The sequence below is a fragment of the Ovis aries genome, chromosome 11, assembly GCF_016772045.2.
Source record: "Ovis aries strain OAR_USU_Benz2616 breed Rambouillet chromosome 11, ARS-UI_Ramb_v3.0, whole genome shotgun sequence".
In the NCBI taxonomy this organism is placed as follows: domain Eukaryota; kingdom Metazoa; phylum Chordata; class Mammalia; order Artiodactyla; family Bovidae; genus Ovis; species Ovis aries.
In genome coordinates this window covers 24,608,382-24,629,607 of record NC_056064.1, presented here as the reverse complement: position 1 = coordinate 24,629,607, position 21,226 = coordinate 24,608,382, and the positions used below count along the sequence as shown (strand labels likewise).

Below are 21,226 nucleotides of genomic sequence, written 5' to 3'. Positions count from 1 at the left end.
TAATAAGCTTGATTGTTGCTCAGTTGGCAGAGTGTGGCATGGTGTGGAGGACAGAGCACTGGCGTTGGAGCTTGAGGGACCACAGTTTGAATCCTGGCTTGTCCACGTACTCTGTGCTCTTGGACAAATCACATAAGCATTCCTGAGTCTCCTTTTCCTCACCTGTAAAGTGAGAATTATCTCGCTTTACTGGTTGTTGGGAGCCTATGAGTCGGTAACACTCACCCAGTGGCTGCTGTGTGGCAGGCTTATCCCTTCCCTGTGTGAAATGCCATCACCAACTTCATTTTCTGCAGGGATCTTTTTTCACTTTTCCTTCTTCAGCTTGAGCTGTCAGTCTGTTGACCTGCCCACATGACTGAATTGAGTAATATTCTTAAAATGTGACTGTTAACCTTTCTTTAAGTTCATTATCATATAAGTGAAGCTCTTTAATACATGAGATTTTGGTCTGGTTGTGGGCACACATTAGAATCTCTCACGAGAACAGTCAGTGATCATCCTAATAACCAAGTGTACTGATCAGTTTATATCAAGAATGTGTCTATAAAAGAGGGAGATTGTTATAAAAAAGAAAAAAGAATGAGTCTGTGAGTCAGCCTACAGGGGATATTCATGTGACCAGAGAGACACTATCTCCTTTGATTAGCTGGATCTGGTTTTTGACAGCAGAAAAACTTTTAGATGGGGGGTGCCTATACCAGACTTTCAACCTATAAAACTGCAAGATAATAAATTTGTATTGCTTTAAGCCACTGGATTTATTTAATTTAATGAAATTTAATTACTTAATTTAATGAAAGTTACTGCCTGGTCCCTGAATGAAACTTCAGTTAGAGAGCTTCATTGAAAGAAAAATTGCGTGTGGATATTTTTTAAAACATTAACTGCATTGTTAGGAATATTTTTACATGGACAGGTCCTTATAGTAATGCCTCATTTCCTTGGCAGTGTTGAGGAGTGAAGTGATGAAGTAAGCAGAACTGTTAAGCACCAAGCAATTTTTTTCTTAACGATTTTCTGAAGGAAACTGTTCTAAAATGTATTAGAAGTTTTCTTACTGTCAAAACACTTTATAAATGGTGCTTTGGGCATTTTCTATTCCCTCCCTTCGTTCTGCTTGTTTGATGTCAGTTGTCTATTTCCTGTAGGTTTTATATCCATGGGCTGACTTTCTGTTCATGTAAAACAGTGTCAATTTTCAGTTTCCAATAACTCCTAAATAATTCTTTGTGTGGGGTGCATATATTGCATGTATGTATATATGTATAAGGGCTTCGCTGGTGGGTCAGAGGCTAGAGTGTCTGCCGGCAATGTGGGAGACCCAGGTTCGACCCCTGGGTCAGGAAGATCCCCTGGAGCAGGAAATGGCAACCCACTCCGGTACTCTTGCCTGGAAAATCCCATGAATGGAGAAGCCTGGTAGGCTATAGTGTATAGCAAAGAGCCAGACACGATTGAGTGACTTCATTTTCATATATGTATAAACTTTTTTAAAAACTTTGGCTCTTATTAATAGAGTAAAGCTAATCTAAAAACTATGATTCTTTTTAAAAGGGCTTAAGATATATAAAAAAATTTATTATGCCATCCACCTGAATCCGGCCATTGATGCTGTACCCTTGTTTCTGTACGCAGTCTTGCCCCAGTTTATCTTCTGTGTGTATAGTGTATTATAAGTGTTTCACTGACGCATCTTACTTTAGCTTTACTGTCTGTTAACTACTTAGTTTGGAATATATGCCAAGCTTACAGGTAATGAAACCATATTTCACCTCTCCTCCAGTACGTTATATATCAGGCTTGTCATTTTAAGGCTCTGTGTCCTCATAATTCTAAATTTTCTTTCCACTTCCAGAATGTAGGTGGCTTTCTCTAAGATAGTTTACTTTGTTGCTGATGTATAGTTTTTATATATTCTCTCCTAGACTGAATCTCTGTGGGATTTGTCCATATTACAGATGAGAACCCCAAAATGTCTATGTGCATATGGACAGCAAAGAGTGACCAGCCTAGTCCCCAGATATACATGTTACCTGTTGCTTTCAGAGCTCTACCGACATCTTTTTGTAAAGAAATCTAAGCTTTGGTCCTTTGCACACAATTCTGGTAAAGATTGTATTTTCCCCTGCCCTCCCCAAGAAAAGAATCAGGGACAAGTGAAAATATTTCAGAACGGGCTGGTTAGAGAGCTCTTCAGTTACCCAAGATCATAACTGATTGGAATTGGGGCCATTCAGTTAAAGTGGAACCTTATAGCCTCAACCTGTTAATCCATTTTCCTCCCAAACATTTCCCTGATGTCTGTTACATATAAGACAGTGGATGGATAAAAAAATAAATCAGGGTTTCCCTGGTGGCTTCGTGGTAAAGAATCCACCTGCCAGTGTAGGAGACACAGGTTTGATCCCTCATCCGGAAAGATCCTGTGTGCTGCAGAGCGGCTAAACCCACACATTGCAACTACTGAGCCTGAACTCTAGAGCCTGGGAGCCGCAGCTGCTCAGCCCATGCGCTGCAACTGCTGAAGCCTGCATGCCCGAGAGCCCATGCTTTACAACAAGAGAAGCCACTGCAATGAGAAACCCAAGCGTTGCTCACCACAACTGGAGGAAAGCCCACACAGTAATGAAGACCCAGCACAGCCAAAAAAAATTTTTTTAAGCTATAAAAAAAGAAAGGAAATCAGACCCGGTCCTACCAGAATACGTGGGGCCTGTGGTAGCCTAGCCACCCTCACTGCCAGAGCTTACACACTCCAGTAGCAAGGTAGTCCCTTGGATTAGAGTGGGTGAGAAATTCCAGTTGATTTTGAAATTCCATGTTTAAGAAAACTAGATAAAACTCATGCAGATGCAAATGAGCACAGGAATCCAGATAATAGACTTGAGAGGTTGGCCACTCCTGAAATCCTAACCCCCTTCTCAATGCTCAGAGCACAGAAGTGTGGTCAAAGAAGATGAAATGATATTGCAAGATACAAAAGAAAACTTCTCATAAATGCCTTTGTAAGAGCCACTGCAAGTATAACAGGTTAAAGGCAGGCAGGTACTGCTTGGGGACAGACTGTGGTCAGGAATGAGGCAGGGAGGTAAGTTGCATTGGGGAGGAATCTTCGGAACTGTTTAGGAGAGCTGATGACCAGAAGGATTTGAAGGATAGAAGCCTGGTGTACTAAGACTGTAATGTGGTGCTGCAGCGAGGGCTTGGGACAGATGACAGCAGGCAGTCGGTGGCTGAATTCGAGTATGTTAAGTCCATGATCGCAATGGTGAGATGTTCTCTGTCTACACTTACTGACCAGTACCTTTGAGGAAGCACTGGTCAGAATAGCTCGCCCTGACTGTTGTCATCTGTGACCATTTCTTCTCTTGTTTCCCTTCAAGGAGATCTCTTTGCTGCCACTTTCCTCATTAAGAATGGGGCCTTGGTCAATGCTGCCACATTGGGTGCCCAGGAGACACCGTTGCATCTCGTCGCATCGTACAATTCAAAGAAACACTCGGCAGCTGTGATGTCTGAGATGGCACAGCTCACAGAGGCCCTCCTGCAGGCTGGCGCGAACCCCAACATGCAGGACAGCAAGGGCAGGTAAGCTGGGGTGCAGGTCGGCTGCCCTGAGCACGGTTTCCAGAGTGTTATTTTCTGGCACATTACTGGCAGATGGGGACTTTGTGGGTTTTAGTCCAGCATTACTCAGTCTGAATTCTGTGGAAGTCACAAACATTGATTTGTTTTGCAAATGAGAGAAAACTAAGGCCAGAGGCACATGGGGAAGCCGTTTCCCTCTTGGGTAACTACGGTCCTTGGGTTTTTAAGCAGTTTTTGGCATCTCCAGAGTGGTCATCCTGTCCGTCTCCTCCAGGGAACTTTCTTCCTTCATCTTTTTTAGAGCTAATCGGATACCTTGAAGAAGAGTACACTGTCGCAAAGCAATCTGTTTCATTTCTGTGAGGTCTAATTGTATTAATCCCAGTTCCACCTTCTTGTAAATACTGCCACTTTAGACATTTCTACATGCATAATTTGCTGTCTTCCACAGCACGTCCCTTTCCGCACTGACAGTTGTGTTGTGTTCCTTTCGTCCCTTCCCAGAAATATTTGATTGAGGATTCCTTATACTTTAGAATCTGAGAAAGGGCTGCTTGTCTTTGGAACAGTAGTGTGGGAGGCATTGAAGGGGAGTTAAGCCACCTGAATCACCAACAATAGAGGACCCAATTTTTATCCTAGCAGCTCAGTATTTTATACCTTCAAAAAACCCTCTAAAAAGATAGCCGTGAGGTTGCTGGAATAGGAAAACAGATTTGTGTGATGGCTAAGGTGCTTACATAAGGTGGCTCTCCATGGACTCAATATAATGTCATAATTATCTCATTTCTCAAGATAATTGCATCCTTTTTTTTTTCTCCTTCTGATGATTGTCCTTAATTTTTTTCCTCCCAGCTGCAATATACTGTGATGTTCTGTAGCTCTGAGATAGATGCCAGCCCGGGAGTCCCTGTGCTCTGTGGTGGTGTCTTCCTCAGGGCACATGAGGGCTAAATAAAAGCAGTGACAAGTGATAAAATGCCATTTTAGTCAGTTCCTGTCTGTTGCCACTCAGAATGTGTTTGAGTCTAACAGAGAAGCGTGGAAAGAAAAGAACTTTCAAAATCGTGGAGGATAGGTGGATGAAAGTAGACATACCTATGGCAGAAACTGCTGTTTTAAAAACATGAGTATATACACATTCATTGAGTCAGTATTTTTTATGTCTTTTCCTTTCATTCTTGTATTCTTGGCTACTGAATAAATTGTAACATATAATCAAATCCATTTTCATCCTTTGATGCTTGGTCATGGCTTTGGAAAGTGGTTTACCAGGGTAGAAAAAGACTGTGGCAGAAATGTGGAATTTCCTGTGGATTCTAATCACCTCTTGCTGTGAGTAGTCCTGAACTGGGCATGTCCAGAAGTGACACCTCTTCTTTTTCATCCGATAGGACTCCCTTACACTTGTCTATCATGGCCAGGAACGAATACGTGTTCAATCAGCTGCTGCAGTGTAAACAGTACGTAGGGAGCCCTGGAGCAATGAAAGAGCTGTTGGGAGGGTGGGATTGTGAGTGAAAGATAATGCTCTTAAAATGTCTTTTAGCATTATCAATTTTAAGAAATAAAAGTAAGATTTTAAAAATGTCCTTCAGAATGAGACTGTTGACAGTACAAAGTGTCTGAAGACAGTTGTACTTGGTGTTCACATTGCTTCCTCATTTCAGGTTAGATTTAGAGCTGAAAGACCACGAGGGCAGCACAGCTCTGTGGCTTGCCGTGCAGTACATCACTGTGTCTTCCGACCAGTCCGTAAACCCCTTCGAAGACCTCCCTGTGGTGAACGGGACTTCATTTGATGAAAATAGCTTTGCAGCCAGGCTCATTCAGCGTGGCAGCAACACCAATGCCCCTGATACAGTAACAGGTAAAGCACAGAAGGCCCCTAAGAGCTGATGCTTGAGTCTGAGACTCCATGAAATACTTGTCAGTGTTTTTACCAAAACTTGAGAAACTGAGAGGAATGCTGTTACGGGAATTATTTTGTATTTAATTTTAACTGTAGTAAAAAGTCTTTATCTTGGGCTTCAAAAAATTGAGCCAGACCCTAAGTTATGTCTGTTAAGCTGAAACACTTCTGTTTGTTTAATGCAGTGAGATTCAGTCTTTCTGGACTCAGAACTCTTTTTACCCTCTTAAAAATTATATCCCAAAGGGCTTTTGTTTAAGTGGATATCCTTGGTATTTACCATATTAGAAATTTAAACTGAGAAATTTTAAAAATATGTATTAATAATAATAAAAAACCATTTTATGTTAATGTATAACATTTTTATGAAAAATCACTTTCAAAACAAAATTTAGTTGAAAGAGTGACCTGGTTTCTAATACCTGCAGCTATATTCAGTCTTCTGAGCTACATTGTTTGGTTAAAAAAAATATGCCATCACACACTTAGTAGTGGGAAAAGTGAGGCATATTTTGAGAGCCTTTTCAGATAATTGTGGATGTATTTGTTTGATACTGTTGGCAAACAGAATTTATCAAAGGATTAAAGTTAGTTGCAGTATGGAGTCTGAAGCTATATCATGAACTTCTTGTACTCTGTTATATTAAAATCCATGGCCTGTATGTGCTTGGAATGGATCTTTTCTCCGTACATGATTTTGTGACATCATGCTTTAGTGGTTTGGAAAATCTTGTTTTACTGGGTTGTGCAGATCTTCAGAATGATCATTTATTTAGAATCACGTTTCTTAAAGAGGCTCACTTTAAGAAAATGTCTTAAAGACATTTTTGAATAACCATTTTTGAATAACCTAGCTTATTAGTTGTCATTCTTTCAAGTAAAAATGGTGCTCCATGAAAAAAAAACTGTTCAGTTTTCAGTTAAAATAATGGCTTTCCTTTGTGATAGCTGTTGTAACATACTTCATGCATACTTCTTACTTGTCACACAGAATTTTATTTAATTCATTTATTTTTGTCCACACTGTGCTGCAGGCAAGATTGTTAACGTTTCTTGCCAGTTTTGTCAACTTTATATTATATACTTTGAGTATTAATAGAAATTCAGGAATATTATTTTTTCCTTGTTGCAGTTTTCACGTACATGTAGTAAGAGCAGTATTTGGTCTCATTGCTTTACCTTGTTTTTAGTACTGGTATTTAATTTAATTTGACTTGTAAATAACAGCTGTAGAACACGAGACTTCGTGTTTATCCAAAAAGGGCATAAATTTTAATAGGAAGAGACAGCAGTGTTCTGGGACTAAAACCACTTCGAGAGGAAAGGGAGAAAAAAAAATTGATTTTTTTTTTCTAAGACTTTTATTTAGAAAGCAGTGCTACCTAAAACATTTCTAGGCCAAGAATAAACATATTTAAGGCTATAGGAGTAAAACGAGTGTTTAAGGAGCATTTTCTGATAGAACTTCAGCTCACAGTGTCTTCAGAATGGTTATCTACCCCAGGGGTTCTCAGAGATGACTTCCCAGCCCTCACTGTCTAAGTAACATTTGGCAACACCTGTTGGCAGTTTGATTGTCACAGTAAAGTTGAGAGGGCTACTGGTATCTCTTGGGCAGAAGCCAGGGATACTTCTAAACATCACACCGTGTACAGGACAGCTCCTCACAGCAAAGAATTAGCTGGCCCAAGAAGTTAGTAACACTGCTGCTGAGAAATGTTCTTACCAACCCGGGTAAGGAGATGTAACTTCCCTCTGGTCCTGGGCGGTGGCTAGTGGCAAATCCAGGAAGGAGTGCCTATCTTCTGACTTCTAGACCAAGTGTTTGCTCCCCACCCAGGCTCATCTTAGTCTGTGGGTCCACACACAGAGAGGGCCTGTGTGGACTTCAGTGGTACCCACTTCTGGTGTGGGCTGGTAAGCTGTGAAAGGTGGTGGGGAAGGCAGGATGTGTTGCAATGTGAACTTGACCTAATTTTTATGCAAATAGAAGAATGAATATGCCCATTTTCTCCTAGGAAATTGCTTACTACAGCGGGCAGCTGAAGCAGGAAATGAGGCAGCAGCTCTTTTCCTGGCAACCAATGGTGCCCACGTCAACCACAGGAACAAGTGGGTAAGTGTGACAGGGCAGCCAGGCAAAGCTGAAGACTGCGTGGACATTGTTAAAAACCAGCATGTATCAGATGCTTTTGTCTTCAAATATTGGTTGGTTCATTCATTCACAACCACTTCTTAAGCATTTGTGATGTCAGGTCCTAAACAATACACCGTAGACTTCACGGCTACTATAGATTAGCAGACATGGACACAAACCTATCATGTTAGCATCTTAATTTTTTATAACATTTTGCATTTGCTGAGGTTTTCAGGTTTTCCTTAGCAAATGCAAAATGGATGGGTGTGAGTTGGTGATGTACAGGGAAACCTGGCATGCTGCAGTCCGTGGGGTCACAAAGAGTCGAACACAGCTGAGCGACTGAACTGAAGGTTTTCCTGTGTGCATGTTTGTTTAGTCTGCGTCTTACGCTAAGGCAGATGTTGCAGTGTTAAAGGCTGGTGGATTGAGTCAGACGTTTCTGGCTTTACCAGATTTCCCACTTCCCTTTCTGCTGTATGTGGTCTCAGGCAAATTGCTTGACCTTTCTGAGCTTCAGTTCTCATCTGTAAAGTGAGCTTAGTATTGATTTCAGGAAGTAATTAAAAATCATACTTTAATATATGATAAAAAGAAATAAGTTTATTTCTTTAATATAAGATAAAAAAATAAATTTAAGTGTTTATTAGTGTGGCATCTTGGACTTCAGAAACTACATGATAGTTGTTTTTACTTTATAATTTTCAGACAGGGTGGATATGCTCATCTTTAAGATCATGTTCATTTTATAACTGCTTTGTGCCAGGAGCCTTAAGGTTATTATCCCTTTCAGTTCTCACAGTGGATCTAGAAGCAGCATGTATTGAAGAGACATTAACACCATCTTTAAATCCCTCGTTTCAGAGTCAAGAGCCTTGAGACTCTTGAGACTTAACCATAAGTTACGTGCTTTGTCAGTGATGGAGTCAGTATTACGATGCAGGCCCTAGGACATGCAGTTGCACTTCTCTCAACAGTGCTGGGCAGGGCAGTAAACGGTAAGCTTGGTGTAGAAGACAATCCAGTGTGTCATGGAAGCACAGGAGAGAGGGCAGAGCCGCTTTTTTCTCACCGTTAAATACCTACTAATCCGTCTGCTCCTAAACCCGCGGCTGGCCTGCTCTCCATCTAGAGTGATGGCATGGCCTATAGGCGCCAGTGACTGGTTTCTTGGATTTGTTCCTGCCATCATGTGTCTCTGCCTCTGTCTGTCTCTCTGTTGTATCGTCCCTTCCGCCCACTGTTCATTTCTAATAGCTACAGACATGCTCTGCTGCTTCTCAAATTTGAAAAGCCTCCTCCCATAGGCCCACAATGTCTCCCAGCTGTACCTTCTCACCTTTGGCTGGCAGAGTGGAGGTCCAGGCTGGAGCCAGGAGGGAATCATCTGGATAAGCAATGGCTTATCCCAACCTCTCATACTGGATTTGGACCTAACAGAATGGGTCTCAGTGGGAACTGCAGTGTGATGGTCCATGGGACCTCTGTGGCTCTCAGAGGCAAGGGGTGGAGATTGTTGGACCTGAGAAGAGAAGGAGGGAACTGACCAGGGGAGGAATTGTTGTGGGGAGGGCGAATTCCATTTTGTGGTTGTAGAACTCCTTTTTAAACATTCAGGTGGGAGTATTCTGTAAGTAGTGGGAAAATTGGGTATACACACAGGGCTGGGGAGCTGGGTTTGAGAGTCTCCTACTTGTAGGTCCTGGTAGAAGCCATGGGGGTAGCTAAGCGAACCCAGGAAGGCTGTGTAGGGGAGAGGGATGGAGCAGAGGGCTGCCCCGGAAAGGAGGATCTATGGGGAGAGAGGAGCCCCCTGGGGCTGGTTGGGGGAGGGAGCCAAATCCTTGTCACCCAGTGAGATCCTACAGGAAATCTAGGACCCAGAAAATCAAGAGGCAGAAATAAAAGTCGTTAGGTAGAAATAAGGAAATTACAAAACCCAGCTCAGAGAGTTCAAAGTGGTTCCCTTTGGGAAGCAACTTCCCTGGTGCCTCAGACGGTAAAGCGTCTGCCTGCAATGCGGGAGACCCGGGTTCGATCCCTGGGTCAGGAAGATCCCTGGAGAAGGAAATGGCAACCCACTCAAGTATCCTTGCCTGGAGAATCCCATGGACAGAGGAGCCTGGTAGGCTACAGTCCATGGGGGTCACAAAGAGTCGGACACGACTGAGCTACTTCACTTTTTTTTTCCCCTTTGGGGAAAGAAAATTTTCTTTTTTAGGAAAAAGAAGGTGGGTTCTTGCTATTTTTCACAGCAAACCTTGTAAGTAAAGTTCTTGGACTCGACTTGTTCAATAAGTATGTGTAGCTTCAATCTGGAGAAGGCAGTGGCACCCCACTCCAGTACTCTTGCCTGGAAAATCCCATGGACGGAGGAGCCTGGTGGGCTGCAGTCCGTGAGGTCGCTAAGAGTCGGACACGACTGAGCGACTTCACTTTCACTTTTCACTTTCATGCATTGGAGAAGGAAATGGCAGCACACTCCAGTGTTCTTGCCTGGAGAATCCCAGGGACGGCAGAGCCTGGTGGGCTGCACTCTGTGGGGTCGCACAGAGTCGGACACGACTGAAGTGGCTTAGCAGCAGCAGCAGCTTCAACAGGAGCTGGTGCAGAGCAGGGTATTGATGGTGGTTTCCATTTATTTGGGTGAAAAACCGCACGTGTGTCTCCGTGTGTACATGGATGCATATTCACACATACATACTTGTGTGTATGTCTCCCTATGGCTATTCTGCCACTTGATAGAAATATGAAACTGGCAGTGATGCTGCCTTCAGGGGAAGATAACTGGGTGATGGGGGCTAGGCAGGGGGGGAAGCTGCTTCTCACTGTATTCTCTTGTACCTTTTGAATATTGAATCAGGTACCTATAATGCCAGTTTACAATGTTTCTAATTTTTAAAAGTGGGAGAAGGGGCTCTTTTCTTCATCAGAGTTACAGATGAAGTTGATATGAACTGGTCAGAGATGCAGGGCTTAGTGTGGTGGTCGACAGCACCACATTAGTGACGCTTGGAGGTCATCTGTGAGAGTTCTTTAATAACAATCATGTATTATTTTTATAATTAGCAAAATAATTATAAAAGCAAAGTAAAGGGTGGAAATGCAGAAGATGAGGATCCAGGGCGTTTGGAGGATGCTGGGGAGGACACTGGAGGAATCTGGGACGATGGCACAGCGTGGGGGAGGGAAAGGAGACCTGAGGAGCACGTGGGACAGAGGCCATGGAACCGGCGACAGGATGAGCCTGGGGCTGCAGCTGGCGTTGGGGACCTGTGTCACAGCGCACAGGCTGGCTTCATCCCTTGGCAGAGGGGCTCCCAGTCTGAAGTGCTCTGACCGAGGCCACTTGTTTCCGTTCAGGGAGAAACCCCGCTGCACACAGCCTGTCGGCATGGCCTGGCCAACCTCACTGCAGAGCTGTTGCAGCAGGGGGCCAACCCAAACCTGCAGACGGAGGAGGCCCTGCCGTCCCTGAAGGAGGCCGTGTCCCTGCCCAGCTCAGTGGACAGCAGCGTCTACCTGCAGACGCCCCTGCACATGGCAATCGCCTATAATCATCCGGATGTGGTGTCTGTCATCCTGGAGCAAAAAGGTGGGAATTTGGGGGTCCTAGTCCCCAGAAGATGGGGGTCACTACCCATCACTGTGACCTCCGAACAGTGGTTAGAGTAGTGACACAGTTGGTGTTTCTCCTTTTGGTGAGTTTTCTTACCCGAAAAATCCTTTGAGGTCCAACTGGATAAGTGTATAGTCTGGTTCTGGCAACAGTTTTTTCCTGTGTACATTTGTAGAATGGGGCCTGCCCACTTCACCTGTGGGGTTAAGGTGTTAAAACCTTGTACTTCCCCTCCCTTATTTTGGGGGGTTTTCCCAGGACATTACTTCAGGGGCAGGTCGAGCAGAGCTTTGCCGCATTGTGAGCACTGTCTCTGAGAACTCTTACCACCGGTCTTCCACGAGTCGGTCAGCCCTCTCGTCCACCTCTGAGCCTCCCTGGCAAGTGAACCATGAGAGAGGAGCCAGAAAGGGAGCCCACAGAAGCCCCTGCCATGTGGGAGGCTGGTTTCCCTCAGTGTCGTTTTCCAGTTTTTCTCCTTCCTGCCCTGAAGTTTGTTTACTCTTGCCTGCATCCTTGTTGGAGCTTCCCTGGTGGCTCGGTGGTGAAGAAACCACCTGTTTCAGGAGACGAGGGGTCAATCCCTGGGTCCAAAATATTCCCTGGAGAAGGAAGTGGCAGCCCGTTCCAGTATTCTTGCCTGAGGAATCCCACGGACAGAGGAGCCCGCTGGGCTACAGTCCGTGGGGTCACAAAAGAGTCGGACACAGCTTAACGACTAAATGGCAGCAGCAGCATCCTTGTTAAGGCCAGCATCCTTTAGCACTGTGCTTGTGGAAGGAAGTGGGGTGTGAGGTAGGCTTTGCCTTCTTCTTTGCCCACGCAGGAGGTATAAGATGGTAGGGCTTATGTGTTAAAAAAATGTTGCCAGTTCATTGTTTGATCCCTTTTTGGTAATCAAGAAATTAATATGTGTTTCCATAGTGGAGCCTGTTTTCCTTTTGTGAACATCCAGTGTTTTAACCTTTACAGCCATTCATTTTCCTCATAAGCTTTGCTCCAAATTATCAAACGTCTTGGCTTCCACTTCCCACAACAAGGTCTATCACTTCTCTTTGTATAGAAGTGATCAGTCAGTCAGTTTGAAACTGAGCTTGCATTCTCTTGAGTTCTTTGAATATGATCCACGGGATGGTGAAATCGGGTGTTTTTTTTCCTTTTAAAAAATGTAGCTAATGCTCTTCATGCCACCAACAACTTGCAAATTATTCCGGACTTCAGTCTCAAGGATTCTCGAGACCAGACTGTGCTGGGCCTGGCATTGTGGACTGGTAAGGCAGTGACAGCGGCTGCATGCAGGCGTGCGCCAGAGGGCGGGTGTGCGAGGGAGGGAGGCGGAAGGGTTGGAGCTAGTGGGTTGTGTAGACTAGCCTTTCTGTTTGGGTTAAGCCTGTAGTAATGTGGAAAACTGCTGGCCTTGCGAAGTCGAGAGGGCATGTTTGCTGTAGTAAGAGGCTGAGAAAGTGGGAGAAGCTGAGCCGTCATTAATCGGGGCTTGTCTCTTGCAGGCATGCACACGATCGCAGCACAGCTGCTGGGCTCCGGGGCTTGCATCAATGACACCATGTCAGATGGGCAGACCTTGCTGCACATGGCCATGCAGAGGCAGGACAGCAAGAGCGCCCTCTTCCTCCTGGAGCACCAGGCGGACATAAACATCAGGTGGGCTGGAGCAGCATCCGCCACTGCACCGGGTCACATTTAATTGACATGATTCAAACTCATGGCCTCACTTGTAGCGAAGGTTTTTGTTCCTTGTTAAATAAAGGAAGAGAAACAGTAATTCTCAAAAAGTGCAGGTACAGTGTTGAGAAGGGGAGCTCAAAGGGGGAATTGTGTACTTTGGTCTTAATTGAACATTTTGAGACCAGGGCACAGTATGGCACAAAGCTTACCAAAATGGACAATCCAGAAATCAATTGTTTAAGTAGGGATTTCACTTAATAATGAAGAACCTCCAACAAATGAGCTATCAAAAGGCTCGAGGAGGAATTTCCCAGAAGTCCAGTGGTTAGGACTCCACACTTCCACTGAGGGGCCCTGGGTTCAGTCCCTGGTCGGGGAGCTAAGATCCATAATGTGGCAAAAAACAAAAACAAAAAAAACAGGAGGGAAGGCTTGCAGGGCAAAAATACACAGGTAAAATTTTTTATCATTTTTGTTTTTAAATGAATTTGTCTTCAGTGTCAGCTGACCTACAATGACTGAATGGATGAAAGTGGTTTGTCAAGGGATGGTCAGGGTGGCGTTTTATCCAGAGGCTGTGGAAGCAGCTATAAGACTTCAGTGTGCTGAGCAGTTGGGTGCAGCAGGATAGCATGGCGATACTCTTTTTTTAAAAGGCAGTAGGGACAGATGCTATTGACAGGTTGAATTTCTCTGAAAGAATACTGATGGGTGTAAGTGAAGCGTGTTTGGGGTACAATGGACTCTGGCCTCCAGGATGCCCAGAAGGGCACCCTCTGTCATTTGATCCCAGCTCCACACGTTTGTTTTGGTGTCCGTGTCCCAGCAGGACTCAGGATGGGGAGACAGCCCTCCAGCTGGCTATCAGGAATCAGCTTCCCCTCGTCGTGGATGCCATATGCACCCGAGGAGCTGACATGTCTGTGCCGGATGAGCAGGGGAACCCCCCGCTGTGGCTTGCACTGGCAAATAACCTGGAGGACATCGCATCCACTCTGGTGAGACAAGCTCAGCTTCCGCTCCACTTACATGGGGGGTGATTTGTGTCAGAGATGGATTTGACACCTCTACTGTGATCATAACGAGCAGGAGATCTGCCAAGTAGCATATTGGGTCAGGAATGAGCATTTTTGAAAGTCGTGTTCAGGAAACTTGGGGTTCAACTTCTTGGGGGCCCATGTCTTTTCTCAGGCTGTCTTTATCAAGAAAACTACCAAAAAGTATGAGAGCTGAGGCCCCTCCTCTGCGGTCTTCTCCTGAGGTGGCTTAGCTGGCTTATCACCACAGTGATAAGTTCTCAAACCTCAGGGGTGTCCCCCTTGTTCGGAAGACAGAGCCCAAAAGCAGATGTAACCTCGAAAGCTCATTCAGTTTTCTGAAGGGCTTGAAATGTGATTTTTAAGACATTTTGCACCTGAGGGTTTTAGCCAGTTGTTCCTGAGATTACCAGTTCTTTGCGGAGTATATGTTACTGGGGGCTGTAAGTAAGAGTGTGTGTGTGTGTGTGTGTGTGTGTGCGCGTGTGCACGTGCGTGTGTGCAGGCACTTGTCTGTGTTTTCTGTCCCTTCTAGGACACAGCTTTAGAAGGTGCTGATCAGACACATCTTTCTTCTATTTCTCAAATCCTTCCCGCAGAACCTAGTGCACAAGCTTGCACTAAAGCAGATTTTAATCAGTGTTTGTAAAATGAGTGAATGGTACAGATTAAAATAATTACCGGTTAACTGTCAGCTGGATCTTATCTGAAAAATGTACGTAATGGTAGCTTAGGGCTGAGAGATGGTAATAAGCATGTTCAGCTTTAGCCAGGCTGCGTTTGAGAGTGACCTGTGCTTCCCTGCAGGTCAGGCACGGTTGTGACGCCACGTGCTGGGGCCCAGGGCCGAGCGGCTGCCTCCAGACGCTGCTGCACAGAGCCATCGATGAGAACAACGAGCCCATCGCCTGCTTTCTCATTCGCAGGTCTGAGAGCCCTGGGTATCCCTTCAGATCCTGTTTGGACTATTGCAAACTGGCTCTCTTCTCTCTTTTTCCAACTAGTCTTGACGTGCCTGTAGCTGGCTTGACCTTCATATTGAAGGCTAGAGAGGGTCACTGTTCTGTCAGGTCAGGGCAGCCAGGGACTCGACTGTCTGATGAGGAAAGGAGTTTGTGTGGCGAGATCAGAGAGTCTAAAAACTAAGCCAGTTTCCTGCTTTGGGAACCATATTGGCCCCTGTCATCAGATCAGACCCGTTCACACAGTGAGACCAAGAGGCTGGTGTGGAGGAGACCGAATGGCCTCTGCCGGACTCCACCCCGATGCCGGAGCCATGACAGCCTCCACGGCCTCAGAGTGCAGGGGGTGTGGGAGAGTGCAGAGTGAGATTGTGCAGGACAGCGTTCAAGCCATGACTGTCGGTCTTTAAATGCGCACAGATCCCCTGGGAAGCTTTTAAGAGTTCTGATGCCCAGGTTGCCTCCAGGACCAGTTGCTGAAGAATCTGTGGCAGCAGGACACAGCAGTGTTTGAGACCAAGAACTGCAGTCCTTGGCGGCAGCAGGCTTTCTGTGGGGTTGGATGAGGCTGCTGCTCCATGCCTGTCAGCATGCCTTCCTCTCACTTCCCCTTCCTTTCAGTGGCTGCGACGTGAATAGTCCCAGACAGCCTGGTGCTAATGGGGAAGGAGAGGAAGAGGCCAGAGATGGGCAGACCCCTCTACATTTGGCAGCCTCCTGGGGGCTGGAAGAGACGGTCCAGTGTCTTTTGGAGTTTGGTGCCAATGTAAATGCACAGGTATGGAGGGTCTCTCTTTTCCGGGTAGAGGGATGGTCACCCCAGAATCAGGGAAATCTCCTCTAATGTCAGAACACCTTGCAGTCTCTGGTCCTGGGCCCCTGCTTTACCATCAGTGGGCCAAACGGACAGACACAGGAGATGACTGTCCTGGGTCATACAGATGTCTTGTTGTTGTTTAGTTTCTCAGTGGTGTCTGACTCTTTGTAACCCCGTGGACTGTAGCCTACCAGGCTCTTCTGTCCATGGAATTTTCCAGTCAAGAATACTGGAGTGGGTGGCCATTTCCTTCTCCAGGGGGTCTTCCCGACCCAGGGAATCCAGGGATTGAATCTGCATCTCCTGCACTGCAGGCAGATTCTTCACCACTGAGTCACCAGGAAGCCCCCACAGCCCGTTTCATAATTGTAATTATTCCAGGTCAAAACTTCTTTCCTCTTGTCTTTGTCCTTTCTACAAAATGAAGAAGGTTTGTTCAGTCAACTTATCCTGTCCCCATTAGTTATAGATTGCCATTTAGAATTTGTTCCCAAGCTGAGTACTGTATTTAAGAAAATGTTCAGTAGCTCAGTGGGACATCCCAGAGTCCTGTTCCTTGATGCTTTTCAGCATTCTAGCCTGTGTGCGCTGCTTTACTCATCTGGCAGATGAGTAGTGGTTTAACTTAAAGGTGAGGTTGACTGCAGCTTCTCTAAACCAAATGTGTTTGTTTCCCTGGGTTACTGGAGCATGGAGGTAGAGTGGCTGTCAGTCATCCTGTATTTGGCCTCTGGAAGAGATGACTTCAGATTCAGAGTGGCAGTGTTGATTCTCAGAACTGAATTTGATTTAAAACTTTCTCCATGTCATATTTTTCCTGGATTTTATCTTCACCTGGATGTTGAAATCTATGCCTGGTCCCCAAAGGATGCAGAAGGAAGAACGCCTGTCCACGTGGCCATCAGCAACCAACATGGTGTCATCATTCAGCTGCTGATTTCTCACCCCAACATCCACCTGAACATGCGAGACCGGCAGGGCTTGACCCCCTTCGCCTGCGCCATGACCTGCAAGAACAACAAGGCGGCTGAGGCCATCCTGAAACGAGAGTCTGGGGCTGCCGAGCAGGTGAGCAAGCGACACCCAGGCTAAACACAGGTCACGAACTAAACAGGTCTCTTCCGTATAAAGGTGTTTCTTCAGTTTTGGCCATTCAGGTGCCTGGTCACTGCTGGATGGAATGCGCCTGCTCTATCCTGCACGTCAGCCACCCAGTGGTGCCACGTGTACAAGGAAGGGGGCCTGGTGACAGGAATCCTCATCTTGCAGAACTGCGGGCAGCCTTTGCTTTCTCTTGGTGTTTTACTTGCCCTAGCAATGAATATCTTAGAAAGGCTTAAACTGACATGGAGGAGCTTTGGGGTTTTAGAGGAGCTGCCATGATTCAGCTTAGCAGTTTCAGTTGTCCTCATTCTAGACGATTAGCTGTGGACCTGCAGCAACAGATTGGGCCAGGAGACTGTGGCAACTGGTCTGAGGTGGGAGCTGATGTGGGTTTGTCAGGTCAGTCCTCAGATACGTGCCTCTCCATCCAGCTCTTAGAATACTGCTGAGATCTCGGAGTAGCCGTTTATGAAGGTGAAATGGAGATTTGGGACCTGAGCAAAAGTCTTAACATGGATGAAGACTTTGGCTTTGTACTTGAGGCTTCCATGCATCCCTTTTCTTGAGCATTTGCCTCAGTGTGACTGATTGTGTGGGTGTTAACCTTGCCCTTGCTTACACGGGGTAAAATGTTCTTGAATGGAGACAGTCCTTTCGCCTTTTCCTGCCCATGTAGTGTGAAACCAGTGCAGATACACGCTGGGTGGATGTGTGTGTTGGGGGGTGGATGGGTGGATGTGTGTGATGTGAAGAGTGCTGGGTGTATATGTGTGTCGAGGGGTGGATGGGTGAATGTGTATGTGATGTGAAGGATGCTGGGTGTGTGTGTGTGTCCGGGAGGGGGGTGGATGGATGGATGTGTGTGTCCGGAGGGGTGGATGGGTGAATATGTATGTGATGTGAGGGATGCTGGGTGTGTGTGTGTGTCAGGGGCGGGGGGGATGGGTATGTGTGTCCAGGGGGGTGGATGGGTGTGTGATGTAAAGGATGCTGGGTGAGTGTGTGTATGTGTCGGGGGTGGATAGGTGGATGTGTGTGTGATGTGAAGAATGTTGGGGGTGTGTGTGTGTTGGGGGTGGATGGGTGGATGTGTGTGTGATGTGCAGGATGCTGGGCGTGTGTGTGTGTCAGGGTGGATGGGTGTGTGTGTCTGGGGGGTGGATGGGTGTGTGTGTGTGTGATGTGAAGGATGCTGGGTGTGTGTGTGTGTGATGTGCAGGATGCTGGGTGTGTGTGTGTGTCGAGGGGTGGATGGGTGTGTGTATGTGTCGGGGGGTGGATGGGTGTGTATATGTGTCGGGCGTGGATGGGTGTGTGTGTGTGTCGGGGGGTGGATGGGTGTGTATATGTGTTGGGGGTGGATGGGTGTGTGTGTGTGTCGGGGGGTGGATGGGGTGTGTGTGTGTCGGGGGGTGGATGGGGGTGTGTGTGTGTCGGGGGGTGGATGGGGGTGTGTGTGTCGGGGGGTGGATGGGGTGTGTGTGTGGGGGATGGTTGTGTGTGTGTGTCGGGGGGAGGATGGGGGTGTGTGTGTGTCGGGGGTGGATGGGGGTGTGTGTGTGTCGGGGGTGGATGGGGGTGTGTGTGTGTCGGGGGTGGATGGGGGTGTGTGTGTCGGGGGTGGATGGGGTGTGTGTGTGTCGGGGGGTGGATGGGTGGATGTGTGTGTGATGTGCAGGATGCTGGGTGTGTGTGTGTGTGTCAGGGGAGGATGGGTATGTGTGTGTCGGGGGGTGGATGGGTGTGTGTGTGTGTCGGGGGAGGATGGGGGTGTGTGTGTGTCGGGGGAGGATGGGGTGTGTGTGTGTGTGTGTCGGGGAGGATGGGTGTGTGTGTCGGGGGGTGGATGGGTGTGTGTGTGTCGGGGGAGGATGGGGGTGTGTGTGTGTCGGGGGAGGATGGGTGTGTGTGTGTCGGGGGAGGATGGGTGTGTGTGTGTGTGTGTCGGGGGTGGATGGGGGTGTGTGTGTGTCGGGGGTGGATGGGTGTGTGTGTGTGTGTGTCGGGGGTGGATGGGGGTGTGTGTGACGTGAAGGAATGTGTTGTGTGTGTAGCATGTATGTCTCCCTTGCTTCTTGCCCAGCCCTCACACTGACATGACAGCCCTGGTATTTGGCGTACCCTCTGTGGTTGGATTTGAATGACCCGCTGTCCGCTGTACATCAGTGGTACAAAGTTTGAGACATACTGTTGATGTCCTGTAGCTCACTGAAAGAGGAGACTTTCCCGGAGATTTCTGAAGGCTCATTTGGCGGCTCACGGGTCAGACTGGCCTTGCAGCTGTGGTGTTGGAGTGCTGGGTGTTTGTTTTGGCCAAAGCAGGAGTCGCCCATGGCCAGCGTCGCCTGTGCCTTTCCCCGTGCAGCCCAGTGTTTTGCCGGCCTCCTCTCCCTGTCCTTCAGGTTGTCTCTTGCTTGGCCCTCCAGGTCCACTCCTGCTGTAGGAGGATGCCGGGGCAGCTGGCTTAGCTCCCTTTTTCTGACCACATGGATATGGCCATGCACACACAGTCCTCTGGACAAATACGCGGGTCTGTAATTTGGGGGTTGGGGTTGGGAGGACTGCAGTGCGGCCTCTCTGGTGGTCAGTGCAGCTCACAGGGGCTCAGGAGGCATTCTTGCGGGGGGCACCCACTAACAGTTTGGTTCCCACTTGTTGCCTTAGGTGGATAACAAGGGCCGGAATTTTCTGCACGTGGCAGTTCAGAACTCTGATATTGAAAGCGTCCTGTTTCTGATCAGCGTCCAGGCTAACGTCAATTCCAGAGTCCAGGATGCGTCCAAGTTGACCCCTTTGCACCTCGCTGTCCAGGCAGGCTCGGAGATTATTGTCCGCAACTTGGTGAGTCCCTGAAACATTACTGCTGTAAGCTGTGGACAAAGCATGTTGTAGGGTGTGTGGAGACTCTCTTGTCAGAGGTGTTTTGCCAGGAATTGGGAAAGGCCAGTAAGAATTCAGGGAGCAGCCAGGACACTCGGGAGAGCAGGTGTGTCTGTGGGCAGCATGTCCTGAGCGCCCAGTGGGCAGATGCTGAGGTGAGGCCATGAGGGAAGGCAGGTTGTGGGCGGCAGAAGCAGGCGGGGGCATCAGGAGGTGAGATCATGTCTCTGTCCACCTACTCCGTGCCAGGCTCTCAGCTGGCGCTTTCCAGGGAGTGCTCTCTTTCTTTTTGTCATTAGTCTTTATTACTTAACGTTTTGAGGCAGAATTGACAGACAACATTAGCGTCAGGTATACAACATATTGGACTTTCCTGGTGACTCAGATGGTAAAGAACCTGCCTGCAATGTAGGAGACCTGGGTTCAGTCCCTGGGTTGGGAAGATCCGCTGGAGGAGAAAATGGCAACCCACTCCAGTATTCTTCCCTGGAAAATCCAATGGACAGAGGAGCCTGGTGGGCTCCACTCCGTGGGGTCGCAAGAAGTCGGACATGACTGAGCAACTAAACACAACATACTGTGTTTCGTTGTATATTTTGTGCAACATATTGATTTGATAGTTGTATATTTTGCAAAATAATCACCACGAATCTTCTTAACATCTTTCCCCGTTGATAGTTACAGAAACGTTTTTCTTGTGATGCGGATTGGTTTGTTTTAAAGATTTATTTATGTATTTTATTTTTTGGCTGTGCTGGGTCTTCGTTGCTGCACGTGGGCTTTTCTCTAGTTCCGGTTGATCGGGGGCTACTCTTCGTTGTGGGGCATGGGCTTCTCATAAGCAGAGGCTTCTCTTATGGCAGAGCACAGGCTCTGGGCACACAGGCTTCAGTAGCTGTGGCTCTTGGACTTGGTTGCTTCGTGGCATGTGGGATTTTTCCAGACCAGGGATCAAACCAGTGGCCCCTGCATTGAAAGGCAGATTCTTAACTATTGGACCACCTGGCAAGCCCGAGAATCTTTAAATCTGCTCTCTTAGCAATTTTCAAATATATGCTACAGTATTTATTCACTATGTAGTCTTTTCTATTAGCAGCTGTCTTTGAAACTTTGTTAGAAAGTGGATGATAAATGAATATATATTATTTAAAGGGCCTTCTTCCTTTGATTCTGCACTTCTCTGTGTTGCTTTCTTTCTTTAAAAAAAAATACAAAAATAGTATATTTTTATCGTGGAGAGACTTAAAACACATAAGGACAGAAAGTGGTTAGTATCTCCCTTTCACTCCCAACTCTGCCTTGAGTTTGGTGAATGTGCTTTTAAACGTCTTCAGCGTGTGTGTGTGTGTGTATGTATGTACACATTTCTCTTTCTCTCCTTGGACATCCTTGTGTCCACTGTGCGTGAGGACAGTGCAGATCACTGCAGTCTTTGTGTAGTTTTATTATATCCCAAAGTCTTAGTATGTTTGGGTCCTGCT

General features: G+C 46.8%; 1 protein-coding gene across 6 annotated transcripts in view; it reads left to right on the top strand.

The window, feature by feature from the left end:
• ANKFY1 (ankyrin repeat and FYVE domain containing 1) overlaps positions 1 to 21,226 on the top strand; it is a 70,050-nt gene that overhangs the window by 39,809 nt on the left and 9,015 nt on the right. For 4 of the 6 annotated variants that reach the window (XM_012185520.4, XM_012185522.5, XM_042255541.2 and 1 more), the window contains 12 exons: positions 3,387 to 3,591; positions 4,986 to 5,054; positions 5,262 to 5,461; positions 7,522 to 7,619; positions 11,004 to 11,235; positions 12,432 to 12,530; positions 12,768 to 12,921; positions 13,772 to 13,943; positions 14,790 to 14,908; positions 15,566 to 15,722; positions 16,629 to 16,829; positions 19,530 to 19,706. In XM_012185520.4, the coding sequence (XP_012040910.2) occupies positions 3,387 to 3,591; positions 4,986 to 5,054; positions 5,262 to 5,461; positions 7,522 to 7,619; positions 11,004 to 11,235; positions 12,432 to 12,530; positions 12,768 to 12,921; positions 13,772 to 13,943; positions 14,790 to 14,908; positions 15,566 to 15,722; positions 16,629 to 16,829; positions 19,530 to 19,706 (1,883 nt within the window). The remainder of the gene's footprint in view (positions 1 to 3,386; positions 3,592 to 4,985; positions 5,055 to 5,261; positions 5,462 to 7,521; positions 7,620 to 11,003; positions 11,236 to 12,431; positions 12,531 to 12,767; positions 12,922 to 13,771; positions 13,944 to 14,789; positions 14,909 to 15,565; positions 15,723 to 16,628; positions 16,830 to 19,529; positions 19,707 to 21,226) is intronic. The other 2 variants (XM_004012576.5, XM_060395325.1) reach the window with 1 other exon arrangement.